The following is a 27,506-nucleotide window of genomic DNA, read 5'->3' on the forward strand; positions in this document are numbered from 1 at the left end:
ATTACTCAAAGATCAATTCTAACTAAATGAACAGTTACCAACTATAAGTAACGTTTGTTGTAAATAGCTACTCCATTAGAGACCTCATGTTTGTAACAGCTTTACATACACAAATTAGCTTTCCAAGATAGTTGTAGATGCTATAAAAGTTAGCATTGACTTGTGGGAATAAAGTACGGTATAATTCTGCCTCTTTGGAAAGATGCCACCTTGATTATATAGTGCTATTCTGGTTACCATTTCTCCAAAGATCTGAAAACAAGCAAGAACATTAATAATGGCAAGATCTCGGTTTTGAGAAGTTGGGCTTTGTTTACATTAGGAAAGAGTTATTGATATGGGAATATAATAAATGTTACACAAAACTGAACGAAGTCAGTGCAACAAAAAAAAAAAGAACCATAAGGATATAGAGGAGAACTGGCATCATCCAGCCCTGGGGAATCCCAGCCTAATGCCCCATCAACAGTGCAGATCAGCCATCCCTGATAAAGACAACATAAAGCCAACAAAAGCCCTCCCCTAGATATAGAATACACTACCTACAGTGATCCTGTCACCCCATTCATTAAAAAAATGTTTAGTGATAAGATCAGTTCTCAAGTTTTACATCATAATCTCCACCTGTTTCTGTGCTTGGACGCCTATATGAGCTTGCTGGGAGGCCCATTCTAAAACCATGAGTATTATTATAGAGTTGCCCCCTCCCCTCCCCTGGCTTTAATAGCCTCCACTCTTCTGGTATAGGTTTCCACAAGATTAAAAGAGGGAATTTGTGCTCATTCAGCCAAAATAGCATTTTGTAAAGTCAGGCACTGATGTTGGATAAGAAGGCCTGGCTCCCGATCGGTGTTTCAGTCCTCCCAAATTTGTTCAGTGAGGTTAAGGTGAGGCCACTTGAGTTCTTCCACACATCAAACCATGTCTTTATGGACTTTGTGCGCTGGGGCACAGTGATGCCAGAACAGGAAACTGCCTTTCCCAAGCTGTTCCCCTAAAGTTAGAAGCATTGTCCAAAATGTCTTTGTATGGCATTAAGCAGCCGAGCCCACAACCTGAAAAACAGCCCCAGACCATTACCCCTCCTTCGCCAAGCTTTCAATAGGCAATATGCATTCTGGTAGGTAGTGTTGTCCTGGCATCTGCCAAACCGAGATTTGTCCATCAGACTTTCAGCACTCCAGAGAACACGTCGACGCTTTGCATTGCGCATAGTGATCTTAGTTTGTGTGCAGCTGCTCAACCATGGAAACTAATTTCATGAAGCTCTTCACTTCAGGAGGTTTGGAATGTGTATATGTAGTGAATGATGCTACAGACGACTTCAGCACTCAACAGTCCTGCTCTGTTAGTGTGTGTGTGGTCTACCAAAATGTGTACAAACTGAAGTTGCATCCTATGACACCGCCATGTTTAAAGCCACTGAGCTCTTTAGTACGACCCATTCTACTGACAATGTTTGTCTATGAAGATGGCTGCCTATGTGCTTGATTTTATACACCTGTTAGCAAAGGATGTGGTGGAAACTCAATAATTAGGAGGGGTGCCCACATACTTTTAGTCATATAGTGTATGTATATTTATTAGACTCCAACTTATACAAATTGCAAGTTTACAGAATTCAGGTATACTCAGCAATTCGTAGGAAGCCCAGAACAAATGGCTAGTCACCCCCAGGAATCGGAAGAACACAAAGCAAAAAGCTCAGAATTTTTTTTGACATTCATGGGTCTCCATTCACACTTTCATTCACTCTCTTGCACGCTTTCTAACTGTTTCCCTACCCCCTCTGCCGACCACTTCCTTATCTTCAATATTTGTCATGGAGGATTGGGGAGAGGACGTCGCTGCAAGCAATTGCTTCAGACCTGATGATGAGAGGATAACTCTCGAAACCTTGTCCTTTAAATATGATGATAGTTCAGTAAAAAAAGGTATCTCCGCATACTGTTTTTCTTATATCGTGTCTACTGGTCTAATATGGCTAAACCCATTTACCTTATATACTAGATAAATTACATCAAAATAAAGGGCCAAAAGATATACCATCCATAAAAGCTTTTGTTTTGTTAATGAGCAATTGTATTATCTTTTTCTAAGAAACATCATTCATGCGACATTTGCTTACTCCCTGCGCCGAATGTAACACTAAAGTAAATCAGACAATGGCAGGCAGATTTTACTGCTGTGCCGTATTTTTTTCACTGAAATGGAGAATATTTGTGCTTTTGAAATTTGAATGCCCTTTGGGTTCCCGCCTGAATCTGTTGCCATCGGGTATGACGTTCCACGACGCCGTTACGCCCACTCCCCTCGGTAACCAATCCACAACTGCCCCCTGGTGACTCCACCCGTTTCAGGAAGCTCCATGGTAACGGGTCGCTTGGGCCAGATTCCCCGTGTCTCCACATATACGGCTTCTCAGGCACAGTGACCGCACGTTAGTTACCGAGACCGAGCAGGAGGTTGACTCCAATGGGAGTTCTTAACCGAGCAACAGGGTTTATGTGTAACACGGGGCGTGTTCGGCGGCGAGGGGGCGTGGCCAGAAGTAGGGGCGTGTCGTGGTATCTGGCAGTAGCTGTCGGCTGGTGGCAGGTTCATTGTATAGCAAACAAGTACCGGCCCCGAGATCTGATACCGATTGGGCCTAAGCACTGACATTGATCCAGCACTTACCGAGGTCCTGTGAGTTTAGGTGCCCGAACCAGGAAGCTCTCCGCCAAGAGGAACAAGATCGTCATCATCATCATCAGCCAGTCAACCAACCACCACAACAATAACAAGCTGAGGAGGCCACACTAACAACCCTGCGAGATCTCACGCCGGGAAGAGATCCAGACATAAGCCGCTGGCCCAGCTTCGGAGAAGAAAAGAAGACGACGAAGCAGATCTTCAAGATCCAGTGGTGAAAATCGGTTACCCTGGCCTCAGACATGGACCTGCTCCACAGCAACATCCAGGTCCTGTTACAAGCAGCAGAGTATGTGGATAGAAAAGAGAGAGGTGAGGATGTCTTGAAATATCTCCGCCCCCCCTTGGGTGTCCAGAGACATCATTCAGCCATTACAGATCCTCATGTCCCCTAACTTGTGGTTTGTACCCTTCTCAGCGTCCCTTCATCACAACACCCTGCCCCATGTGATTGCCGACAAGCTTCTCCACCCACTACCTGAATATTTCCTCTTGTGTCTCTAACCAAAATACTCCCCACCACCATTTTTAACCAGTCAACTGTGGTGATTTCTGGACACCTCCTGTTTCTGTAGCTTCTCTTCCACACCATGGAATCTGCATTATTTACTCCTGCTCCTCATTCCTCCCCACAACACACAGTGTGTTTACCCAAAGCTGGTTCTTCGGTGGCTCGTCTAGTCTTCTTTTGGTTCCACAGCTTTTCAAGTTTCTTAGGACTATCCAGATGTTTCTAGCTCTTTGTTTACTATCATAGCCCTTCATTCTCCTCCTTGATCACTGTCTTGTCTACAGTCTCGCCCCACCTACAATGTCGCATTCCTTCATTCTAATTGTCCTCTTCCTGGTGAATACTGGATGTTCGCTCTTCCCTTTCTAAGCTTCTTCCTTCGTCTGCCTTTGTATTTTTGTCTTCTTGTTTACCTTACTGTTCATGAGTTCCTGTTTTAGTTCAATTCTTATTAAAATGTATACATTCAGCGTAAACATTTATTTTAATATTGCATATATTATAGTTATTAAGCATCATTTTTAAAAGTTAATTTTCTCATCTAGCAAGTCTTTACAGATGTCCCAGTATTTCAGGGCTTTTGTATATTTTTTAGCATTGTCACAATAAACGTCCTCTATCTGCTGGCTGCCATTGTGATATGTTGGGCCCCTTTCCCACACCGAGCTGATCCTTTATGGCAACGTTAATGAAGTCCGATTGAGACTGGGCCATTCTGCTGTTATCCACAAGGCAGCATAATAAGATAACTCATATACACCTGTCTGAGCATATAATGCAAAAACCTAAAAGTCTTGTAAAATAAAAATAGCACAATACTTTTGAAAACGTAATTTTGTCTACTTATAATATTTTATTGGTGGAAGTTCCCCTTTAGTACGGTTTTAGCTGCTCACCGAAGTATGTGCTCGTTTCTAACATAATAATGAACGTTGCCTTCGTTTTAGAAGCAGAACACGGATATGCGTCGGTCCTTCCCTGTGATACAGCTACACCTGGGCGAAGAAAACGTCAAAGGACCAACAGTAGTCCAGACAGTGTCAGGTAAGGGGGCCATAAACCAGCAGATTGTATTTAATACATGTGTGTTCTACAAATTATTCTCCGCTGGTTTCTATTAGAACAAAATATTTGTAATTTTGGGGGACAATTCTTCAGGATGCAGGTTGAGGTGTATAGATGGAAGCTCATGGAAAGCCTGGTGATCTCCTCCACGTTCCCAGTATAGCCCTCCAAATATATATATATTTTTTTTTTTTACACTTAACCTGAGTTCTAAGCCACAGGAGACTGTAATAACACAAATTAGCGTGATTGTATTTGGCATTAATTACGTATTGGTCTCTAGGGGCCTGTAACAAAACGTTGGTTGAATCAGTCGTTATGGGCGAAAAGTTTCAAGCCACAACTCCTAACTCACAATAAGAACAAGCTTTGCATCCTTTAATGATCGGTTGCCATCGATTAATTCCTGTGAAAAGACTTATTTAGTGCATGCTGGCACAAGGGATACGGGATCAGGTGTGATGGGGCTATTCGCACACTATTCCTAAAACTAATTGATGTTTTCCTATTTTTTTTCAGGTCTGTCCACAACGAGCTAGAGAAACACAGGTGAGTGGATGGTGCCCTCGATCGATTACATGGATTCCCTTCCATGTAGTGTTTTATATTTGCTCTTCTAGTTCTTACATCATGTAAATTTCACTGTATGACATCACTGTTCTCCCACTTCTTATAACCTGAATAACACAAGCACAGGGAGTTTCTCCGGTTACAGGATGTGCTCTCACCCAAATGACGTGCTGTAGTGACAGAAACCCCTCTGATTGTTAGAATGTCGAGACATAAAGACTTTCTTGCACATTGCATTATTTTCCAAGAAACTCGGTTATTTATGAAAGCGTGAAAGAATGCTATAGCATAAAAAAAATCCTATATAGTCCGGCATAGCTATGTGTCTGCCTGTGAGTGTTTTGGACTGGCATTGAGGACACGCAAAGCAACAAAGGTTCCAGTTTATTACAATGCTGGCTTACTGGGCTCTAGCCTATAGTCAATGCTTCCTGGTAGCCCTTAAAGGGACACTCTAGCCATCATATACACTTTGATGCTTATTATATACTTTTGTAGTCTCTCCCTTGAAAACATGTAGGGGTAATCTGCCCCCCCAGCTATGTGGATCTGTAGTGCTTTAATATGCATTCTTCTTTACAGGGACAGTATGTTGTCCCGAGCATTGAAAAGGGGAATCCCTCATCAATTTGTTGCTGCTAGTATTACTTTTTGTTCTTGAACCCCGGAGACCTAAATAAACGTGAATGCTAAGGATGCCACACTACCTGGTACTTGGGAGAAAGGAATACAATCCTGAACCATAACCAATAGAAGTACTGCGAACATTCTAAAACTTGACTTTTAAGTAAAGTGGTTAAAACAAAGGGACAAAATCTAAGTCTAATCAGTGAAATGAAGGCTGATTTCCTGGGAGATGTGATTAATTATATAAGTGTACCATTAGCATGTTCCTGCCTAAAAACATATAGTATTTTATGTATAGGGGCCGTTCCAGCATTCTGGAAATCAGCTACCACCTAACAATCCAAAGCAGTGTAAACATTTGGTAAATCCTAGCAGGATATCTCCTTCCCCTCAACGTGCGTTTTGCCAAGTACTATTGTACTACGTAAATGTCATCCACTATTCCTTTTAGGCCCAATAAGGTATATGAGCCGTTTAAAAGGAATTAGTTTTCAGTGCCCTGACGGTACGTGTAACACTGTTCAGAGCTGTTAGACCCCTTTCTAGCATTAGGACCCCTTCCACCTTGGTCGCTAGCGTGCCAATGGACTGGGGTTGGGTTGAATCCTGAATGCATGAAGAACACAAGCTCATTGTGTTGTATCTGTATGTGTAAATACGTATTTATTAACCACCCCAAATTGAAATTGCACAGCGCTGTGGAATATGTTGGCACTTAATATCTAACGCAATTTCATTTGTTTCTACATTGATGTGATCTAAAAGTAATTAAGGAAAAGAGCCCCGCTCTCTTTCATGTTCAGATTCTTTCATTTGTGTTTCTGTCATCCGTTCTTCCAATATATGGTGCTTTTTTTTCAGAAGGCTACCATTAAAATGGTTCTTTCTTTGTGTAGGAGGGCTCAGCTTCGGAGGTGCCTGGAGCAGTTGAAGCAGCAGGTCCCTCTGAGCGTGGACACTTCTCGCCACACGACACTCAGCCTTCTGCACCGAGCCAAACAGCACATCAAAGTGAGTGCCACCATCAGCAAATACCTCTGTAACATTCAGCTGGAATAAAACTACATGCCCAAATACACCACATAGTACAATGAAGTCTCAGAGCCGATAATTCAGCACTCCTAGTTATAAAGAGCCATATTGCAGGGAAAAATCACAGATATCCCACTTTCATGCCAACTCACATCGAAGCACAAGTTACTAATGCTAGGACACCGTGCCCTGTTATTATAGTGAATATAGTACGCATCCTAATGGCAGGCGGTATATAACCTGCAATGTGATGGGCAGATGTGGCCGTGTAAGCCTCAGAGTATTTTAACAATTCTAGTTATTATAACAATTCTGCAACGCTCTTCTCATTGTTTTTGGTGGAAGCGTGACCGTTCTATCGATGGCCTTGCACTGGTTAGAGTTTGCTGTGGTATTCTGGAGCGTTCTAGAGAATGGTTATTTGTCCATGACAGGGGTTCTCAAACTGCGGCCCTCCAGCTGCTGCAGGACTACATCTCCCATACTCCTCAGCCAGCCCCTTAGCTGAAGGAGCATTATGGGAGATGTAGTCCTGCAGCAGCTGGAGGGCCGCAGTTTCAGAACCCCTGGTCTATGACATCTTACAAATGTCTTGAAGGAAAGCTTGGAAAGGCCTTTATTCCCTAGGAATCGCAGCAAGTAAAGGCAGGATAATAGAGCGTATGCAGAGGTGTATGTGTTAAAAACTGTTTTTTTTGTGTCTTGTTCTTTCCTTGCTGTTTCATGAAGAAATTAGAGGACCAGGAACTGATGGCAAAGAAACTAAAGGAAAAATTGAAGGTAGAACAACAGAAACTTCGCCAGAGGTTAAAACAGCTTTTACCCCCCACCAGCACTGAGCGACTACGGACAGACAGCCTGGATTCGTCAGCGTTGTCGTCTGAGCGTTCGGACTCTGACCAGGGTGGGTAGTCTCGGCTTTAGGGTGAGGCTGTTGGTTTCGGCGAACAGGGCAGATGATTAGGGGTACACTGGACTGTTGATGCCGTTGCGGAGCTGATGTGTTGGAGTGGTGCCTTTGCCTGATTGTCGCCAAGTACTACCTGTGTATGATGGAGGAGGGCGCTTGGTGTTTGAACGCTAACGTATCACGCAGTGTTTGACGTGCCCGTTTTGTCTCCTTTGCAGAGGACTTGGAGGTGGATGTGGAGGGGATCATTGTAAGCGGTAATGAGGGCGACCTCTTTGTCTCGTTCAGTGCTGGCACAGAACACAGCTACTCCACTCCAGCTCATGCCTGGCTATGACTGTGGAGATCGGGCACAGACTTTTAAAACGGCACAGGACAGCTTTATGGCCAACTTTTCCCAAGACCGAGCTTCTCGACGTTCTGACAGCACTCACCGTGGCCTTGCATCGTCTCTACTGTCCTCAGTTGTCGTATTTTCTGCACTCAGCCAATACTTTTCAAATTTCCCCGTAATTATTTTTGCATTACCCGAAAATTCCCTTGTCTGCAAGAATCCATTCACTAATGATGGATCCACTTTACCCAATACAAGACTCCTGCGCCTTCTGTTCCAGATGATAGGTTATAGGAATAAGAACGACTTGCATTGCCTGGGGTATGTTTCTTAGTTCTGAACATTAGATTTTCTGTTTGCATTGCAAGGAAGTCCAAGTTCATGGCTTTCATGTGCGTGCATTTCAGACTGTACAATGTTCACAAAACCCATTATATTAGGATAGCCAGGCTGGAAACCCATACACCAAATAAACTAATCCAGTTAGCGAGAGGTCTTAGATTTGTGCATTAAGGGTGCTTTGATGGGGAAAGGGGAGGCAGCTTAATCATTTGGGGATCTAAACCAGCACTTAAGCAGGGTCTTGTTTCAAGCAACCTTTAGTTTTGACTCCATTTAAGTAACAAATTGTATACTTTGTGTTTATAGAGTAGGTAAACTTTATATTTAAGTTCCTGACGGCAGTTTTCTATGTACTGGCTGCATAGAGGACTGTTGTTTAGAAGCACTTGCTTATTAGAAGACTACGACAGCTGCAATATTTACCGTTGCACAAAGCTCTTGGTAGCTATAAGAAGCCAGCAGTATGAGCTGAAAAACACAGGGTGCTGATAAACGTCTTTCTCCATGGACCTTAAAGAATGAGAACAACACAAAAGTCATTGGACTTTCCTTCTCTCTTCCTTTCTTCTGCGTTTCCCACCGGAAAGGTATTCGGAAAACATTTTGGGGTCTGCCCCACCAGGTAGCTTAGATAGCATTAAATATTTCCTACCCTTGGGAGGGCTTATTATCTACAGCACTGCTTTTAATGGCCATAATAAGGAAATGACAGTTTGTGCACTTGCTGGAGAGGAAAGCCAGCTCATTTTTTGGACTATAGTACAGCGGGTGGTGATATGCAATACAACTACTTCTTGCAACTGGACCTTGCCTTCCGCAAGAACGCTTGACAATGTCCGATGTTGTGTTAAGAATGTATTTATATAAATACATCACTAAGCGAGATACCAACGCAAAAGAACTTACTCGTCAACGCAAGATGGTGCAGTCTCACGTTCCCGGAATCGGCTAACATTCAGTATAAACGGATGTGTATTCTGGGTGTAGAGGCAAACTTTTTATATGTAATCTATATTTTAGTAAATGTGTTTTGTTCATTCACAATGTCTGTGTGTATCTTAGAAAAATCGTAGAAAATACATTTGCGGCGGGTCATTCATTAAAAAAAGCAGGCACTAGTCTATCACTATTAAGTGATAGACTTAACGCAGCTGATCCGGCGGGTGGCCTTACATAAGACATTACGTCAGATCTTAGAATTAACCTGGCTAACTGGGCAGATCAGCAGCGGTCATCCTTAATGTATATCGAGGTCAGTGAATAGAAATAACCTTTTTTGAGCAAATTGCCTATCCCTTTATAGGTATTCCTTGACCCAAAAGACAATAAATGAATAAATATAAATTAGGATTCATTTTCATTTCAAAAGATCAAGATTTTCCTTGAGTTAAATAAAAACGAAACCAAGATCTTTGTAGCCGATATAACTGAAAGAAACAAAGGCAATGGGAAATAAAGCAAATAGTTTCGTTACATAAGGTTCCCCTTTTCTTTAGTACTCAGATCTTTCACTTGGCTTTTTTGAATCGCTATTGGTAAAGCAGGCCTCTGTTTCTTTAAACGCCCATGCTTGAAAGTGTCATCGGTATTGTTTGGAGTCTTGGATACATTTGGAAATAGATGATTTGTGTTACTGCTACTCTTAATTGAACTTGAAAGCCAATTTGTATGAAACGCTTCAGAGGATGGGTCGCTTTCTTAACTCATGTGAGTTCCACCTGTGTCTTAATTTTTGGACACAGAATACTATGTCATTTAGAACTACGACCTCTTCCTATAGTTCTGTATAACTTTTCCTGTATTTATTTAGCAGTATATCACATTTTGATTTCCATAATTTGCTAAATGCAAATGAGGAAAATAGTCCACATAAGTTAAAAAAACAAACAAAACTGTAACTATATATTTAGTCCTGTCCTTGAACATGTATCTATTTTTATTAATTTAATTTACTTAGTGCTACAAAGTTTACATTATACCAAAGGGGAGGCACAGGTGCTGTTGAATAATAAGTAACAGCCTTGCAGGCCTTTTGATTGTGGTACGATAAATACAAATACATAAGGAGAGGTGGTCCCTGCCTCATGGAGCTTACAGTCCAAGCAAGGAGAGGTGATTGCAACAAGTGATGTTTCAATATATTATGGAAACTACTGAAAAACAAAGGAATTTGATACTTTTATGCATATAGACCAACTATTAGAACGTGTGTACCGCAGTTAGGCTAGGTTTCCACTTGGGTTTTTGTCCTGCGTTTTTTTTCTTGATGAAAAACGCCAAGAAAACTGCCACTGCATTTTTCTGCGTTTTGGCGTTTTTTTCTGAAGTTTTTTCTGGCGTTTTAGCCTTTCTGTGGAAATTGCTTTTTTTGACCTTAGGCAGTTTTTCCAGCCTTTACAAGTTAGAAGTTTCACCCAGCTAAAAGGGATTCGGATAAATGGCAAGTATCTGCCCCCTGATGTCATTTACTTGGTAGAGTTCTACTTAAACGCCCCTTTTGTCACTTTTCTGTGGTTTGTAAGGCCTGCTTTATTCCGAATGTCTGCTCCTCTAGGAAGATTGGCCCCAAATGATGGTGCAAATTGTTTGCTGTTGCTTTCGGCAGGCAGGATCCAGTTGGTTTGTTTGTATTGGATGTTTGTTCCAAATGGTGTAGAATTCAATATGAACTTTGTTTTGTGTGAAACTGTTTGTTTCCAGCCTATTTCTCGTAGGACACACAGATACTGGGTCCATCCTCTGCATTGTAACTGTGGAAAAAACGCCATAAAAAATGCCAAGGCAATAAACCCACATGGCTTTTTCATGGCGTTTTTTCTCTCCCATAGACTTCTATTGGAGAAAAACGCCAAGATTTCCTTGCAAAAAACGCCAGAGTGTCAACATGCTGCGATTTTGAAAAACTGCCACAGAGCCCAAAAAAGCAGAAAAACGCCAAAGAGGACTGAAAAAACGCCAAACAAAAAAACGCCAAGTGGATATGGCATTCTGCGATTTCCTATTGAAGAACAGCTAACATCTGGCTGCTGCGTTTTTTCACTAAAAAAACGCCAGGTGGCGCTATTGGCGTTTTTAGCTAAAAAAAACCAAGTGGAAACCTAGCCTTAGGCTGGCAGACCTAGACACCTACAGGTTCCCTAGACTCACACAAATCCTCTTTCCATTAGAAGAATGAAACGCTGTTGCATCCAGCTATGTGCTTGGATTTGTACGTTACATGACCTCGCCACAGAGAGTCTACCGCTATTTGCTTGTCCTATCCCGGTGGACTGTTTCTTAAAGGCACACAGCACCTTTAATTGTAATTAGGACAAAAACCATGCAGGGGGAGCCGGCTCCAAGGGTAGAAACCTCACTGCCAATAGTGTATGCTTCAGGAAAACAGGGGTTAATACAAAAAACATTTACCAGATTCTGAATAGACTTGCCATCTACAGCTTGTGTGCTTTCTCCCCCAACACGGAAACTCCCCAGTGCCGTTTAATACACTCCTGCGCTGTGCAAAGCCCAATAGCTTCCTTATAAAAACCACGGAAAACGTGCACAACTGCCTTCTGGTTCACCCCTTGACACCAAGAGAGGCAGAAAGTAGACCTTCACGTTTTTAGTGCAAAATCCTCTGCCCATATCAACAGGATGGCATGTGAGTCTGCTCATGGAATTGACGTGTGAGCATGCACTTCCCATGTTGTGCATAACTTCTCATACATTTAAGCAGTACAGTTATTGACTTACATCCAATCAAAGGCTCACACACGCAGAGACTGTATGACATCATACTGCTACATGGTTTATAGCATTTAGGTCTCTGTGTGCTGCTAAGTATATTTAGCAGAAGACTCCAGTTATCAAAGTGCCTTCTATCTTAGGGAAGAGAGCTCTGGCACCTCATCCCAGACATGTTTCTCGGTATGCGGGACAGTCCTTCCTTAAAGGACATGCTGTACATGTACACAAACTTCATGGTACACGCCAGCTTTTGCTTAAACATAGCAACTAGTTGGAATGTGTGTGATATTACTCAGTCACACACACAATTACTGGGAAAGTAAAGCAAGACACAGTACGACCCCACCCCAATCCCTCAGTTCAATTCAAGGCGTGCAAAGAAGGGACTTATTTTTTTAATCATAAATTAAAGTTTAGAAAATAGTAATTTGTATTGTTTGCTATGTTCACATTCAAGTTTCATTTGAATTTTACACGTCATATAACAAAGCTGTTGATTAAAAAAAAAAAAGAATTGGAAGTGAACAGAGCACTTTGGTTCAGGTGACTGATGAACCCTGCAGCGCTGCCAGCCTCGTCAGTTGCGCATGTGCTGATCTAGTTCATAAAGCCTCAGACATACTGCTGCTTCTTCTTTGTAGCTGCCTTAGTGGCCAAGTCTCTGGCTTTTTCCTTTGCTGCGAGCGCCGTCTCCTTTGCTTTTTCCGTAGCCTCTTTCGCGGTTTCCACAAGGGTCCTTGGAGGAGCATCACCTAAAGGGGGCACATACAGTAATTGAAATAGAAGCGATTAATGGCTACGAAAAGAAAAAAGAATGCGAGAGCAATGGACTAAAAGTCCAGGACATGGATAAAAATAATCTGAGATGGGGGACTCACCACAAAGTCAATATTTCTGCTTTGGTAGATCATTACAACACAAGTGCATTAAAACAGAGGTTCTCAACATGATTATTACTCTACAAGTTTGTTTTCCCGAATTAAAGCCATATCCTTCAGTTGACCATCTAGGTATTTATTAAATGCTCCAAACTCCTTTATAATGGAGAGAAAATACCCTCACGCCATTATATATCAGGCATAATGTGGTACCAGGAAAGGATTTAGGGAGACACTGTGGGCTTTTGAATTCATTCAAGAAGCACATAATCATTGCTCTTAAATACAGTTATCATCGGCAGTGGGAGAGAAGCTAATACACAACATGAGAACGTATTACTTGTGCCTACAAACCTTGCATTTTCGCCAATATGTATTCAAAGCCTTTCAGTGCCTTGGTCACATTGCTTCTAAACCGTGCCAAACCAAACTCCTGCAAGAGAAAGTTACATTAAGATATCTTTCCTTCACCAAGAGTGTTAACCCTTGCATTCCCAAGTCAGAAATTATTACACAGAGAATAAACAATGCCTTAGCAAGAAGAATGAACATGTTTAATTGCTTTTTCTCGCTGTTTTCTCACTACCTAAGCATCATGGTTGGCCAGCTCAACTCTTATAACTGGGAATAACACCTTCATAAGGCATAGTGAAGTTATGCAATATGCTGACCTTTTCCACTTGTGCAAGCAATTCTCCGTACCTGAATGGGCCTGGTAAAACCCAGCACTTTGGATGACACCCAGGCCTCTCTCTTGATCTCTGTCCAGTTGGTGTTTTCAGAATTTTCACAGTAAGTGCATCGCTCCTCCACCGACTGTAACCACAGGAATAACATAAGAGATTTAGAGTTTGTCATTTTAGCTTGAGAAAGAGGACATAGCTTGGAAGTTTCACTCTGTCTGAGTGTTCTATGTTTGACTCACCATGATTGTTGCATGGTTTATATTCCAGGTAAAGCTGATCAGAGTTTTGTTGATGGGATCCATAACAGAATCTTCTATGACATACACAGCATGGGCCACATTGGCCGGGAAGAAGCGCTCTGCCCATCGCGGCAGCCGGTTAGTCTTGGTCAAAAGTTTCCTGGTCAGCAGCTTGTGGTCAGGTGTCACCTCTCGGTAAAGAATGTCTTCAGATAGGACATGTTTACTTTATGAAAAGCAAGAAAAAACCCGCAAGTGAATTGTATGGAAAAATACATTGGTTTAATAGCTTGGCAGGTCCAACACAGCGGATCTTATTAAGCTTTAATCATTATGGAGAGTCTCGTCCCTCCCAACCATTCCACAAAGACTATATAGGAATGTATGTTTAGGTTTTGAAGCAGCCAATCAATGGCAAGAAATGCCGAACCACAAAGGAGAAGAGAAGCTTCTACAGCAGGACTGCAACTTCTACATCAGTTTAGTGCTGTATTTTTCTTCTTTCATTTTGGACGAACGCATATTAAAGTAATCACAGCGTGCCTTCTTCTATAGCCGGAGTGTCAGAGACACTAAACTGTCCCTTTACAGCTGAAAGAATTCCTATGCATAAACTTCAGTGCTTTGACATTGACAAAAACTTTGGTGTTATTCTATTTTTTTCCGATAAACCTCCTTCATCTGCAAACCCGGAAGCTGTCTAATGATATTCTGGATGTAGACAGTAATAACATAGCTAGAACACATACAACTGACTAATATGTAACTGTCTGAAAACATTATGCAAAACCTAGAACTGTATTACAAAAGAAAAACAGTAAAAACATTTTTTTTTACTATACTAGGTTGTTGATGAGACAAATTCAAATAAACATTGGTGGAGATTTCCGGTATTCTCTTACCTGTATGGGTTTGGATAGCGCTGCCAAAAAGCAGCAAAAACTTGGTCCCATGAACTCTTCAGTACATTTACGCCAAGGAAGTACTTAACCATTGTTCCCAAGAAGATATGCTACGCCGTCAAGGAGGACAAGCTGAGGAAAGCATCAGTGGAGGGCAGCGAAGGGTTGCGGAAGTGACCCGAGGCTAACCGTCCGGAGCCAGCTCGATACCGGAGTGTTCCTGCCCGTCAGAGTAGGACTGCCCGTGCAAATAAAGGAAGATATAGTAACATATCTCCCTATAGATAACATTTCAGAATTTAAAGACCAGTCAAAACCCAAATGTCCAACTTTCTGTGTACTCCAATAAATCTTTAAAAAAAACAGACCAGGAGCCTTCCTCAGAGTAAAAAAATGAAACTTTATTCTTCTTAAATCATTAAATGGTGCAAAGTAGTACTCACAAGCACATGAGTTGCGGCGACTCGGATTTGCCAACCACCTAGATATACAGAATTTAAATTTTTTTTTTTTTTACTCCGAGGAAAGGCCCCCCATTATGATTTTTTTGCACGTTTTGGAGGAGATAACAAGGTTTCTGAACGGGAATCAAAAGGCGCCGTTTGTCCTACAGGCTTTTGTAACAGGATATAAATAAACTATGGATTATCGACATTATCTAGCAGGCATATCTGTCAAATTACATTACATTCAAATAACAGCTGGAAGCCCAGATCTGACAAAGCCTTCGCTACCTGTTTAAGGTCAAAGTATCGTTCCAGGTGTTATTTAGGTCATACTACGGGTCACAAACTCTGGTTTATTAGCACTAAGGCTTTGATCTTCAATGAATGAGTCTTATTCACCTTCCATCATATGCTTGAGGTGCATTAAACCCTGCATGCTGCATAACAGCACCCTGGATAGAGAAGGAATCCGGTCACAGTGTCAGAAATCATGTCTGAAGGCAGCTGTGAAGAGGACACGCCTGACCTTGTGGATTATTTGGTTATCGTGACAGCGCCCTTGTCATAATGCGATATGGTAACCACAGGAAGTCTATGCTTTGTACTCGCCAGTAAAAGGCTTTTATGTGTTTAAAGTCATTTAAAGTATACCTGGCGTGTCTTCCTAATGACTAGTAAATCCCTCTCCTCAAAGCTCGGGGGTGTGGCGATGGCTTTCAGACATATGGCTTCTGACTGTGACCTCCACTAGCCCTAAATGGGATTCAGGACCATGAAAACCGCCGCGGCGTGAGCTTCTTCTAAGCCTTTGCCTCCCCTTACCAGTCTCATGAAGTCACTCTCAACTTTTCTCAGCCGCCATGAGGGTACATCTGGACTACCCGAACTTCCGGAAGGGCAGAGGCCCAACCAAGAGTCACGTGAGATGAGCTGAATTTCTGCTTCCTGTGTCACGTCCAAGTGGCTTCAGTGTCGCACGTCGCACGGGAAACGGCCTGCGCGAGCCAGAACACGTATGCAAAAGAGGGCAGTCAGGTGACGTTGTGGGGCGTGTCCTTCTGTGCATGGGGGTGGAGTCCCGGCTGACCTGTGACGCTTCTGGGAGGCCGCTTCGCGGACAGGATACACAATGAGACGGGGGCCGGTGCAATAGAGATCTACAGAGAGGGGTGAGAGTCCCGGGGTTATAAACTGGTACTGGGCGGGTGTGCGGCGGGCGGACTGCCGGTGTCTCTTTATTATGGCTGTATGGGTCTGTGTATAATATTCATTATATTGTGTGTAATTGATTACATTGTTTATGGCATATCCCTGTCACATAGGTGGCTCTGTGTGTGCGGCATACAAAAGATCATGACACTAGCCACCTGATGTGTTCTGCTGGATACATATATACATATATGTGGCGTGTTACCCAAGGATCTATAGGATACTGGATTCAATGAAACCAACGTAGAAGCCTTACCTTTCATTTGTGGGTGAAGGCAAAGGGTTTGTGTTCCAGGATCTTCCTTATGACATAGAAGTGTCCCTGAAAACAGGATATGAGGAAGAGATGCCCCAATGCACTCATCATTCACATGGAATGCCCTGAGTTTGAAAACATGCAATTAGAGTGATGAAAATAATCACAATGGCGTTGCTGAGCTGTTTGTGGCGCAGTAGCCTTTCCAAGGCCACTGTGATTAATAATGATTAATAACTTAAGGCATATATTAAAAAAATGTGAACCGGTATGTGTACTCGGCACACCATAACTCTTGTTTGTCCGGCAGATGAGGATTCTCCCGATCGCACACCATCTCGGAGGATTGCACTTGCTGATCCCGGGGACAGCGCTCGGGTGACAGCTCAGCATGAGTGGGCAGCGGGTTGATGTCAAAGTAGTGATGCTGGGAAAGGAGGCGGTGGGGAAGACCAGCCTGGTTGAGCGATATGTGCACCATCGCTTTCTGCAGGGACCGTACCAGAATGTGAGAGCATTATTTGCATTCTACATCCGCCACACTTCTACTATCTTCCAATAGCTGGTCATCATACGCGAAGTCTAGAATTAGCTTATAAAGAAAGTAAAGCATTTTTGTGTATGGCATGTATGTATAAAATATTTAGTTTCACATAAAGTAACTTAAATTATAATTTTAATATTATAAGTGGATCTGACCACTCTCTGCAGCAGTTCCATAGCTCATTTAACAACCCTGAACTGCGAATAGTGTCTCATCTCTCAGGGTCTACTAAACTTTTCAGGATTCATTGGGCATTCTGGAAATTTGAGGACTTGCTATTATGATATGAAGTTTGAGTTACCCGGTTAAGCAGAAACACAACTTTGTATAAACTCAATTGGGATCAATCAGAAGTCAGGAAGAGCTACTCGCAATTTAGGGCGGAAGTGATTTCTAAAATTCTGTATGAGATTTTCAAGTTTGGAGATGTCCGCCTTGGTAGATGAAATGTTTTGTTTGTTAAAATGTCCCTCAGTTGTTTCCAAACCCCATCCTTTTTATGTCGTTATAATAATGAATAACGTACTGGAGGCAAAAAAATAAATAAAAAATAAAACTATGGGGTATTTGTTAGTTTCCACACAAACATAGGCTAGTTATACATCCCTCATTATTTGGGTCGTTGCTTCCATGATATCTAGGAGGCCCCATGAAAGCTCCCAGCTTTAAGTCATGACTTTAAGTCATGTTTACAATTCTGTGTTAATGTTTCTTTTTGTTTCAGACTATTGGAGCTGCGTTTGTTGCCAAAGCTATGAATGTGAAAGGGCGTAATGTTACTTTAGGAATCTGGGTGAGGAACATGCATATTATCGTGTTTGGTACGATGAGACATAATAAGTGAAGCTTTTGGATGGTAAAGAAGGATCATCGAACATTGTGTTACGTGCTGGGCTTATGTGCTTGTTTTGTAATATGTGTATATTTGTATAATAATGATTATGTTTTTGTTGTCTCTTATAAGGACACTGCTGGCTCTGAACGCTATGAAGCCATGAGCCGAATATACTACCGAGGTGCCAAAGCTGCTATAGTATGTTATGGTAAGGAACCTTCCCGACTGAGAGGTGAATCCACAAAACAAGGATTTTCAAACTTTGTTTTGTATTTGAGCTGAAATTCGGAATTTCTTTCTATAATTAATGACTGCAGCAACAAACTTACAATTCCCAAGAGTTCTGGTTGCCACCACAAAGTTTTGTAAAGCATTGAGGGTGAAAATAAGTTCTGATTTTTTATTTTATCATGGTTAAAAGACTAGTAGTTGGCACAACTAGTCTTAAGGGATCGACTACAATTGTTTTCTTTCCATACATAAATATCTCGATTTAAACATTCATTAAAAATATGTGATCTTCACATCATTGTACGTTAAAGCGACCTGTTACCATTTTGGAGGTTCTCCGAGATGCTGTTCTCCCTGATGTTGCTAAAATACAAAGTTCTTTTGTCATGTAGACCTCACAGACAGCAGCAGCTTCGATCGAGTGAAGTTCTGGGTGAATGAGCTGCAAAACTTTGAGGAGGTCAGTCTTTATGACTATTCTATATTGCCAGGGTAACCAAAGCCATCTCATTCCCTTGTAATAACTGGCCCTTTTCTGCTGCTAGCACTGTCGGATATACATCTGCGGCACCAAGAGTGACCTGGTGGAAAACGACAGAAGCCTGCGCCAGGTTGACTTCCATGATGTGCAGGATTATGCGGATGGTAGGTGGTGTACCTTGGAAAACCTTCTCATTTCATAAATGGACACTCCGGTCCACTTTAGCACATACTATAGCTGAGAGGTCCCTTTAACTTCCTGTGAAGGAGGTGTCTTTGGGCCGAACACATCTCCTTGCATGTGATATACTTACCCTCGGTCAGCTCCAGCACTGTCTTAGCGAACACTGATGGCTGGGGTCTAACGAGACCCCCGTGTGCATGGGTGGAAAGTGCTCCCAAGGATTAACATTAAAGTTGTATTATACCAAAGCTCATGGGGACATTTTAGCTTTTAGTGTTACATGCATCCAGTTATTCTAGAAAGGACGGGATATTTCAGGAAGTTTAATACAATTGGAATGCTGCGCGGACACTTCCTGCTTGTACTGGTGAAACAAGCATGTTTGGGGTTTTAATAGCAATGTTTACCGTATTCTCGCTGCTGCTTGATAACCATTCGTTATGGGTGCTGATATATCACCCATAGTCTGTCCCAATAGAAATAAAATCATTTGTGACTTGTATTAAACTTACAGTAGGTCTACTTTATGGCATTTTTGTTTACAACAAAATATTAGAGGTACAAGAAGCAGTTTAGGCTGCAGATCACTGATACCAAATTGGTCTTTTAAACATGTCTCCTGTACCACACTCCAGTCATTTCTCTATGTTGAAGGTGAAATGGATGCCCTATGTAACATAGAGACTCTATGTGTATACCATTAGTGTCCAGTCCCCCCTCGGACAATGCATTATTAATGGCCCATTAAGGTTATAAAGCTTCCAAGGCTATGCTTCTTAATGGAATGCAGGCATACACGTTAAGACGTTGGACAGCAGTGATGTGACAACCATGATGTAGAAGTAAATGCTGCTGTTCCATCTACCTTTGCTGAGTACAACACTTTTTGTAACTAAATGCACCATAATAAACATAATAATTTGTATTTTGGGAAATCCTTTATTGGCAGCTAAGTTGTTGCCATAGAAACTGGAAACCTTCTTAAAAGTGTGCGTGATATTAAAAAAAAAATAATTAAAGAACGATTAATTTGTTGAACATCCCAGAAAGTAAACATCATCTAAGCACACTTGTTTAAATATAGTTTGGGACTGCAGATAAAAGAATACTCCAGTGACTTACGGGCTGTGGTAAAGGGGCATTATGATGAAATGCCAATTCTCGTTTATTACATCTTGACAGTATGGTGTCATCATATTGTGATCTGTTGTCGGTTTCCTTCTGGGGAGGGTGTGAGGCAGTAACCGCAGTGTGACTTAATCACCAGCAGACATGTTATACAGCTTTTCTCTATTGTATTCCTAGTATTGACTCCTAGTCCACTGAATGGTTAGTCCTTCCGCTCTCTTGTACTGACCACACAGTCGGTGAAGGAACTTGATTCGTTGACAATAAAGGTTCCTATGAGATTTTGGTATCCGCGGTGGTCAGGTTAATAGCAGTGGCCTATGGACGTACCTGCCCTCCTTCCCAATGCTGGCAGCATACTAGCTTAGTAGCTCTGAGCAGTGCTGATTTTACTTAGAAACCAGATAAATCTTCATTACCTTAGCTTTTACATTTACAAGATTATCCTTTTGAGAATGCCGTAATATAGACACAACAATGTTTGAAATGTACAATGCTTCAAGAAGTTTTTATCTAACTCCACATTCCATGTGCTTTCTTCAACAGAGATTAAGGCTCATGTGTGTGAAACATCTAGTAAAACTGGCCAAAGTGTCGGTGAGTAAATGTTTGTGTATTTATGCTTTATAGTGACAGAACCAGCTCAGTCCTCAGCAATGGGAAAAATGCCTTGAGAACTGTATTGGAATCACCCTGATATAAGTACATAGAAACCTCCAGGGCACCTGCCCCATCGTAAGGAGCTGTCTCATAGTCGCTGGTTTGAGTATCAAGTACCAAGGGTTGTAGCTGGACAACACCTTGAGAGCTGTCATTATTTAATGGGAACTAAGGGGAGGGGAGCCCTTAAGTCTGCTTTCAAAGAATATTGAATTCTCCATCATACCCTGCCATAGAGCGTTACCTTAGTGTGTTACATTTAGTCAAGATGAACTTCAAAGTCGTTGAGCCAGGACAGAGAACAGGAAGTTTGAGGAAGACCCCTTTGGTGACCTCAGACACAGGAACAAAATAAGCACGAATAGATGTATTTTAGTTGTCCTTTTGCCCATTTCCCCAAAACATACAATAAATCTTGAGTTAAAAATACACTTTATTCTTGATGTGAGCCTTACTTTTTAAACTGTTTCAAACACAAACAAACCTTGTTTCCACTCAAAATACTGCACTGGAAAAATGTGTCTACCCATGTATTGTTTCCAAAGTGGATTCTTGTGCTTAACAGTGGATGGAAACATAAGGACTTGGTGTGCTTTGCTTTGTTTGCATGCATGGAGCAGAAGCGCCATCACATGACTGACCACACAGTGATTTTCGGAGTCAAGTTACATGTTATCAGCACAACATCTCCGTACAAGAGAGAGTAACACAGGATTAAGGGATTGTGTATCAAATCACTCATGTTGGGAAGAAGAAAGCCATGTTTAGTTTAAAATTTTCAAAAAGTTTTAAAAGTATAACATTCGCTCTGTAAATATGCTTTATATGGCAGAATACATTCAGAATACCTGGGATATGTTTTAGGGTGATATCTCTGTAAAGCGGATCTGCTGTCTATGGTTCCACCAGAAACCGATTAATCTACTGTTCAAACTAAGTCCTTTTTTGTGCATCACATAAATGGCAAGATCAAATGCCTCTTTATTGCTAGTTAATGGAACTTTCATTTCTAATTTGGCATTTATTTAAAAAGTAAAATGATTTGGGAAAAAAGTATTTTGGTGGTAGGAGTGTTGATCGTTTTGAAGGAACGCTTATAGGAACTCCTGCGGATGTCCATTTTTCCCCCCCGATTGAACATGACTAAGGTTGCATTAATAAGAAGTGATGCCGTTATGCTTCAGTAATGCTAATAAGATACAGCTACTGATGATCTTTTCTCCAGATGAGCTGTTCCAGAAGGTGGCTGAAGACTTTGTGAACTATAACGACTTTCAGGTTGTAACAGGTGAGTGGATTACAAAGAGGGGCTCACCTTGTCCTCTGCATCAAATAAGCAAATTAAAAACCACAAAACAAATCACATATGCAAGGCATTCTAAGCCTTGGGAAGGGTAGAGAATCCACCTCCCAAACGAAGGCATAAAACTAAAAGCGGACTTCAGTTCAAAGTGTAAAACCATCTGAATTCATTCCTAGCTGTGCTGTAAGGTGTTATATAAATAAAACATTTATACGCAGAGTTTCTTAAAATACGTATATTCAAGGAGGATGACAAAACTAGAAGTGGTAGACTAAGACAAAGCCATGCATTGACAATGATGTTTTTCCTCCACAGAGCCAAAAGGAGTGGATTTGGGTCAGAGGAGAAATGCCACATCATACCTATGCTGCCAACACTAGGGAAATCCCATACTAAGTGCCAAGGCCTCCACGTTCTTGTGGGACTACTTTTTAGATGTTTTCCCTACAAATTGTTGCAGTGACTTTAGAGCTATTGTCACATGATATCCTTTCATGTATGTATTTGGGAGAAGCAGACTGTTGTATATAACGCGCTTCATGTGACGAGGCAGAGAAGATTCCTTATCTACCACAAGGCTTACACTGAACCCGAAGGCTGTATAAAGTTTAATCTTTGACTATTTTGTGTGATGTCAGTTCCAAAATAAAATAGATGGTAATGAGTTTATCAATTACAAAAGGCACCTAAGGATCATATCGGCAGGTCTGCAGCTGTAACTGCACGATAAACGTGGTATGGGTTGTGCGAGTCTAGGTTCACCATCTGAATGTTTCATGCAGATAAATAATAGTCATCAGGCCTTGTATTTAACTACTTAAGGCATTTCTGGAGGGGGAGCATCAGCGTTTAAAGGAATGTTATCAGAGACACATGAGCCAGGGCACTGCTGGCTAGCCCGCGGCACTCTGTGTACAATTGCTCCCATTGAACAAGAAACGGCAGAACATCGGGAGAACTTTTGCCCATAGTATAAACAATACCAAGGTAGGAAGAAAGTACATGAAATTTGAAAGTCGAGGATATTCTTGCAAGGATTTTTTTTCCTGATTATGTTTTTGTGGAAGACAAAAGTTTGATGCAAATTCAGCTTTTGTTTTGCTTAAGCAAGCGGAAAGGCAAGCGTTTCTTTGGAATGTAATGGTCCCGTTGGGTCTTCATTGAATAAAGAGCACTTCATGGGAGAAGGTTGTGGTTAATGCCAAAAACTCCAGTTTTTGGGGTATATCATTGGTGATGTGGCAATAAGTGAATTAAAAGGAAAAGTTATATCAATACTCTATATGGACAAAAGTACTGGGACACCCCTCTTGATTATTAAATTCAGGTGTTTCAATCAATAAGATGCCACCTTTGCAAGTCAGTTGGTGAAATGTTATAATAGTGGTATTATTGGAAAGCAGGAGAATTTAGGAATAGCAACAACTACGTGAAGTCACAGAGCGGGGTCACTGAGTGCTGAGGAGCCTGGTACGTAAAAGTCACCAACGCTCTGCTGATGCCATAGCTGAAGAGTTCCAAACTTGCACTCGCGTTGATATCAGCACAAAAACCGTGGCAGGAGCTTCATGGAATTCGTTTCCATGGCCGAGCAGTTGCACGCAAGCTTCACATCACAAAGTACACTGCCATGCCTCAGATCAAGTGGTGTAAAGCACGCCGGCACTGGACTCTGGAGCAGTGGAAACATGTTCTGTGGCGTGTCAAATCACACCTCTCTTTAGGACTCTGATGGGTCGAGTCTGGGTTTGGTGGATGCCAGGAAAATGTTACTTGCCTGAATGCATTGTGCCAACTGTAAAGATTGGTGGAGGATGGATAGCGATATGGGGCTGGTTTCCAGGGGTTGGGCCACTAACTTCTAGTGGAAATCCTAATCTTTTGGACAATGTGATGGTTCCCAGTTTGTGTGAGCAGTTTGGGGAAGGCCCTTTTCTGTTTCCGTTTCCCCCAGTGCAAGATCCATAAAAGACAAGGTTTGGTGGATCTCAACCCTTTATCAAACATCTTTGGGACGAACTGGAATGGAGACTGCGAGCCGTGTCTTCTCTTCCAACATCAGTGCTTGACCTCACAAACACTCTACTGGATGAACGGGAAAAATTCCCCCAGGAACACTCCAAAAGCTTGTGGAAAGCCTTCCCAGAAGAGTGGAGGCTGTTATATAGTTGTGTGGCCTACCTCCCCTTGCAGCTCTATTAATGTTGGTCTATTTAGAATGGGACATCATAAAGGTCTCTGTTGGTTTAATGGTCATTAGTCCCAATAATTTTGTCCATATAATATATGTTGTATAAGAGTTTCATGGGTTCAAGCTTCTCTTAAAATTCGATAAGGGACCGGGGAAGAACGAAACTTAATCACAGCAGAGATTGTGAATTTACATAAAGAAATTATACTCTGAGTATTTAACCAGATTTTTTTTTTTTTAACTGGCAAAACCAGTGGAAGAACAGTCTTTTTGGCAAACACAGCTAATGGATTTTCAGCCTTACCAAACTTGACAAGTGTTCCTCTTCTTGGCTTTTGTGCGTTATGTTAAGAGGCCACAGCCAGTTCACCTTATTCCGCACACACACAGAATCAGACACACAGCGTACATACACACGTAGGGCATTAGAACCGGAGCATGGAGTCCTATTTCTTTAAACACCAAAATACTTAAAAAAAAGGGTAATCTGTGCTGTTCAAATAATATTGTCTGATAGCAGTACACAGTAGTTTAAGGGACACACTAGCCATTGTAAGCACATTGCTGAGCCCGTACCCACACTGGGAGTTAGTATATCATGTATCATGAGCAATAAGATGTGTTCAGCGTAGCAAATAACTGGAGTCCAGATAAATGCCCCAATGCGATCGATGTGGGGAAAGCACTTTCCTGTCATTGGTTGGATGAATTAAGCAGCCAATCAATGGCAGGGATAATCTGACCATGAAGGAGGAATAGTACTTTATTTGTTTGTGTTTATAGAATGTATTTTAAAATACAAATAACTGTATAAGGCATTCTTTGTTTGAAGGCTGTCTGGCTGTCTCTCCCAAAACTATTTCAACAGTAAAATCTGTAAACTCGGTGTTAGGGCTGTTGCGGTAGGGCCGCTTCAGTCACACTTCTTCAATACACAAAGTACTGTTTGAGACACCCTCACACACTCCTTACATCACTCATAGCCACAGACTCTACAAAAAAAGACAGGAGTAACAGAGGACAGGAGTAAAGTTAAACTTTACAGTACTTTGTTTTTGTCTATATACAAAGAATTACAGTACATAATTGTAGAATGGGCATTCATCCCTTTAGTGACAGGAAATGCAAAAACCTAGATACAGACTGAAAATAGTAAAAAATAAAAAAAAATAAAAAAAAAAACAAAAAGAAAAAAGTGTGAAAAAAAATCCCAAACCACACACACACAAAAAAAAAACAAAAAAAAACACCTTGTGTCATGCTTGCCTCCTCTTTAAATTATGGACTGTGAGCCCCTATGTTAAATATATAATAACCCCCTGCCACACAGGCAGAAAGGTGGCAGATACATAGCCGAAAGCTTCAATATACCAGAGTCCGATAGCACCTGCGTTTGTGGATGGAAAAGCTGTAATACGCTCACGTGAAACTTCAAACATTACCTTCTAAAATTAGACAGGGGCTAAAATACCGGTATGTTTTCCCAGATGTAAAAGGACATACGTAACAGGCCATCTGCTGGGATGGTGCGGTCTCAGCAGGAACACACAGAAGATGAGTATTCACCAGCAGTGGAAGCAAAAAAAAAAGATCTTTATACCTATACTACACACTACAGAATACAAAACCTATAGAGCCTAGTGTGTATTTTGTCTTGCTGTATTGCTTTTCAGTGCCATGAATAATCATATTGCTATAGCGCAAGCCACATACTGAGCGCAAAGCGAATGACATGTTATGATCGAACTGGCATCAAAAAACCCAAAACTAATAGGCTTCCAATTTCAACAAGGTCTTCAGACTTCCATGTATGTACTCCAAAAAATCATTTTCTATGTCACAATAATATAAGAAGGGGGGAGACTGGCTAAGTGATAGGGGTCAGGGATCTTTGCTACTACCCGCAGGATGCCATGTTAGTGACCGGTGGTTAAATAAAGGAGGTCGGGGATAGATCACACACAAACCAAAGGCAGGCAAGACACAGCACCTCAGTTAAGAAACGCACACTCCGTTTCGAGAAGAAAAAAAAAAAAAATCCACCATCGAGGCTTTCGAAGATAAAAAAATAAGTCCCGTTGCTTTTATTATTTTATTTAAAATAAAAGACAGAAAATGCAACAAACGTTCCTGACTTTCTAGCTCCTGATCCAAAACTCAAAGAGCAGAGGTTAAAAATGTGCAGAGGACCAGGGGAGTAAGACAGGAGACAGCACAAGACTAATCTCTGGTTCTGTCACATCAATGAGGCACTGGTACAGTCACCAACACCATAGACTAACAACAAAAAATTGTAAAAAAAAAAAATATACAGTAAAACATTAAGCACAGCTGCCTGTAGCACCATGATTCCCAGCTTATGACTGCTCAGTTATAGCAAAGGCAGAAGTGAGTTTAATGTGTGGAGAGGAAGATCTGTAGGAGTGCGAGGGCCTGTGATCCCGAAAAGGTCTAAGCGTCAGTACTCCAGCCTGACCCCCCAACACCATCATCTCAAAACGATGGGGGTCGCCTTCGATCCACTTTCAACTCACGTACCCACAATGATTATTTCTGCATTAATCCATTTACAGCTTTCTTTCCTGACAACTGGAAAACTTAATGTATAAAAACTGCAGACACTAATTCCTCCTTTTCCACATGAGGTAATGGAGATCCACACAAGTTAAAATTCTTCTAAAACCTTGTAGACTGTGATTCACACGTACTGCACGCTTACAGTAAAATACCTACCAAGAAACATTTGAAGGTGTATTGTTTAATTTCGTTTGTTTTTTTTTTTTTTAAATCAGATCATGTAGGTTATAGTACAGTGAGCCAGCCCCTGGGCAGCCTTCGACAACAAGAAGTGCTGTTGGGTAATTTCTAGTACTAGGCTGAAGCTGCCCTGTTGTGCACTAAGGTCTAGTAATGGAGACATTCGCTTCAGCCGACTGATTCATTCAAGTATTATTTTGGCACTGACAGCAAAGGCATGGAGAGCCGATCTGTACCGGGTCCCTCACAAGCTTCTTAACGCCATTCTCTGCAGTGCGCTGAAATCTAGCAGGATGAATTCATTGTGTGTACCGGGTAACAGGAGCCAGGCAATAAACCACATACACTCCATTCAATGTCCATTGGTACGAGCCATTATAGTGGCAGAGGAGAACAGAGTAGTTCAGCCCTCTGGCACTTAAAAGGTTGAAAAACTCCCTGACATCCTCTCCTCATTGGACTACCCTGTAATAAGGCACCTCTATTGTACATGCCACGGAATCCAACATAATTAGAAACTGCTGAACCTAACACACTAACTCAAGTGCCTTATTGCTTCTGGATTATGCTTCATTACAGCATCATTATCTGTCTGTACAACAAATACATCCACAGAAGAGAGCTTTTTCAAAAGAAACCTGATTTCTGTGCCAACGTGCCTCCGATTCAAAAGGCCAATAACAGTGGAAAAGTGTTAAATGAAGCGGGGAAAGGTTTGCCTGTTATGTGCGTTTTCATAATGAGTAATTCAGCAACTGATCCT

The 27,506-nt window shown here is 41.6% G+C and overlaps 3 protein-coding genes across 3 annotated transcripts; 2 read left to right on the forward strand and 1 right to left on the reverse strand.

The window, feature by feature from the left end:
- Positions 1-2,936: 2,936 nt before the first annotated feature.
- On the forward strand, positions 2,937-7,746 carry MXD3 (MAX dimerization protein 3). The gene is made up of 6 exons (XM_089485966.1): positions 2,937-3,006; positions 4,153-4,249; positions 4,790-4,819; positions 6,364-6,478; positions 7,229-7,403; positions 7,628-7,746. The coding sequence occupies exons 1-6, from the start codon at positions 2,937-2,939 to the stop codon at positions 7,744-7,746; spliced, it is 606 nt and encodes a 201-aa protein (XP_089342092.1).
- Positions 7,747-12,426: 4,680 nt separating this feature from the next.
- LOC149299428 (PRELI domain-containing protein 1, mitochondrial-like) lies at positions 12,427-14,611 on the reverse strand. Its single transcript, XM_089486221.1, has 5 exons — positions 14,520-14,611; positions 13,618-13,843; positions 13,395-13,508; positions 13,047-13,125; positions 12,427-12,566 (listed from the first exon to the last, which is right to left on the reverse strand). Exons 1-5 carry the CDS (start codon positions 14,609-14,611, stop codon positions 12,427-12,429), a joined length of 651 nt encoding a protein of 216 aa, XP_089342347.1.
- Positions 14,612-16,821: 2,210 nt separating this feature from the next.
- Positions 16,822-22,175, forward strand: LOC149299429 (ras-related protein Rab-24-like). Its single transcript, XM_089486226.1, has 8 exons — positions 16,822-16,938; positions 17,699-17,767; positions 17,939-18,017; positions 18,433-18,500; positions 18,586-18,685; positions 20,379-20,429; positions 21,718-21,780; positions 22,111-22,175. Exons 1-8 carry the CDS (start codon positions 16,822-16,824, stop codon positions 22,173-22,175), a joined length of 612 nt encoding a protein of 203 aa, XP_089342352.1.
- Positions 22,176-27,506: the final 5,331 nt, after the last annotated feature.

This window comes from Sceloporus occidentalis, unplaced genomic scaffold (assembly GCF_023333645.1).
Source record: "Sceloporus occidentalis isolate IW3139 unplaced genomic scaffold, rSceOcc1.0.p SCAF_28, whole genome shotgun sequence".
Lineage (NCBI taxonomy): Eukaryota > Metazoa > Chordata > Lepidosauria > Squamata > Phrynosomatidae > Sceloporus > Sceloporus occidentalis.

Excerpts from the sequence above, each read along its gene's own strand:
- MXD3 (XM_089485966.1), top strand. The coding sequence starts at position 2,937 with ATGGACCTGCTCCACAGCAACATCCAGGTCCTGTTACAAGCAGCAGAG. Across the intron at positions 3,007-4,152 it reads TGTGGATAGAAAAGAGAGAG|AAGCAGAACACGGATATGCG; the intron begins GTGAGGATGTCT and ends CCTTCGTTTTAG. Across the intron at positions 4,820-6,363 it reads AACGAGCTAGAGAAACACAG|GAGGGCTCAGCTTCGGAGGT; the intron begins GTGAGTGGATGG and ends TTCTTTGTGTAG.
- LOC149299428 (XM_089486221.1), bottom strand. The coding sequence starts at position 14,611 with ATGGTTAAGTACTTCCTTGGCGTAAATGTACTGAAGAGTTCATGGGAC. Across the intron at positions 13,844-14,519 it reads CGCTATCCAAACCCATACAG|TAAACATGTCCTATCTGAAG; the intron begins GTAAGAGAATAC and ends CTTTTCATAAAG. Across the intron at positions 12,567-13,046 it reads CATATTGGCGAAAATGCAAG|GTGATGCTCCTCCAAGGACC; the intron begins GTTTGTAGGCAC and ends TGCCCCCTTTAG.
- LOC149299429 (XM_089486226.1), top strand. The coding sequence starts at position 16,822 with ATGAGTGGGCAGCGGGTTGATGTCAAAGTAGTGATGCTGGGAAAGGAG. Across the intron at positions 16,939-17,698 it reads TGCAGGGACCGTACCAGAAT|ACTATTGGAGCTGCGTTTGT; the intron begins GTGAGAGCATTA and ends TTTTTGTTTCAG. Across the intron at positions 18,018-18,432 it reads AGCTGCTATAGTATGTTATG|ACCTCACAGACAGCAGCAGC; the intron begins GTAAGGAACCTT and ends TTTGTCATGTAG.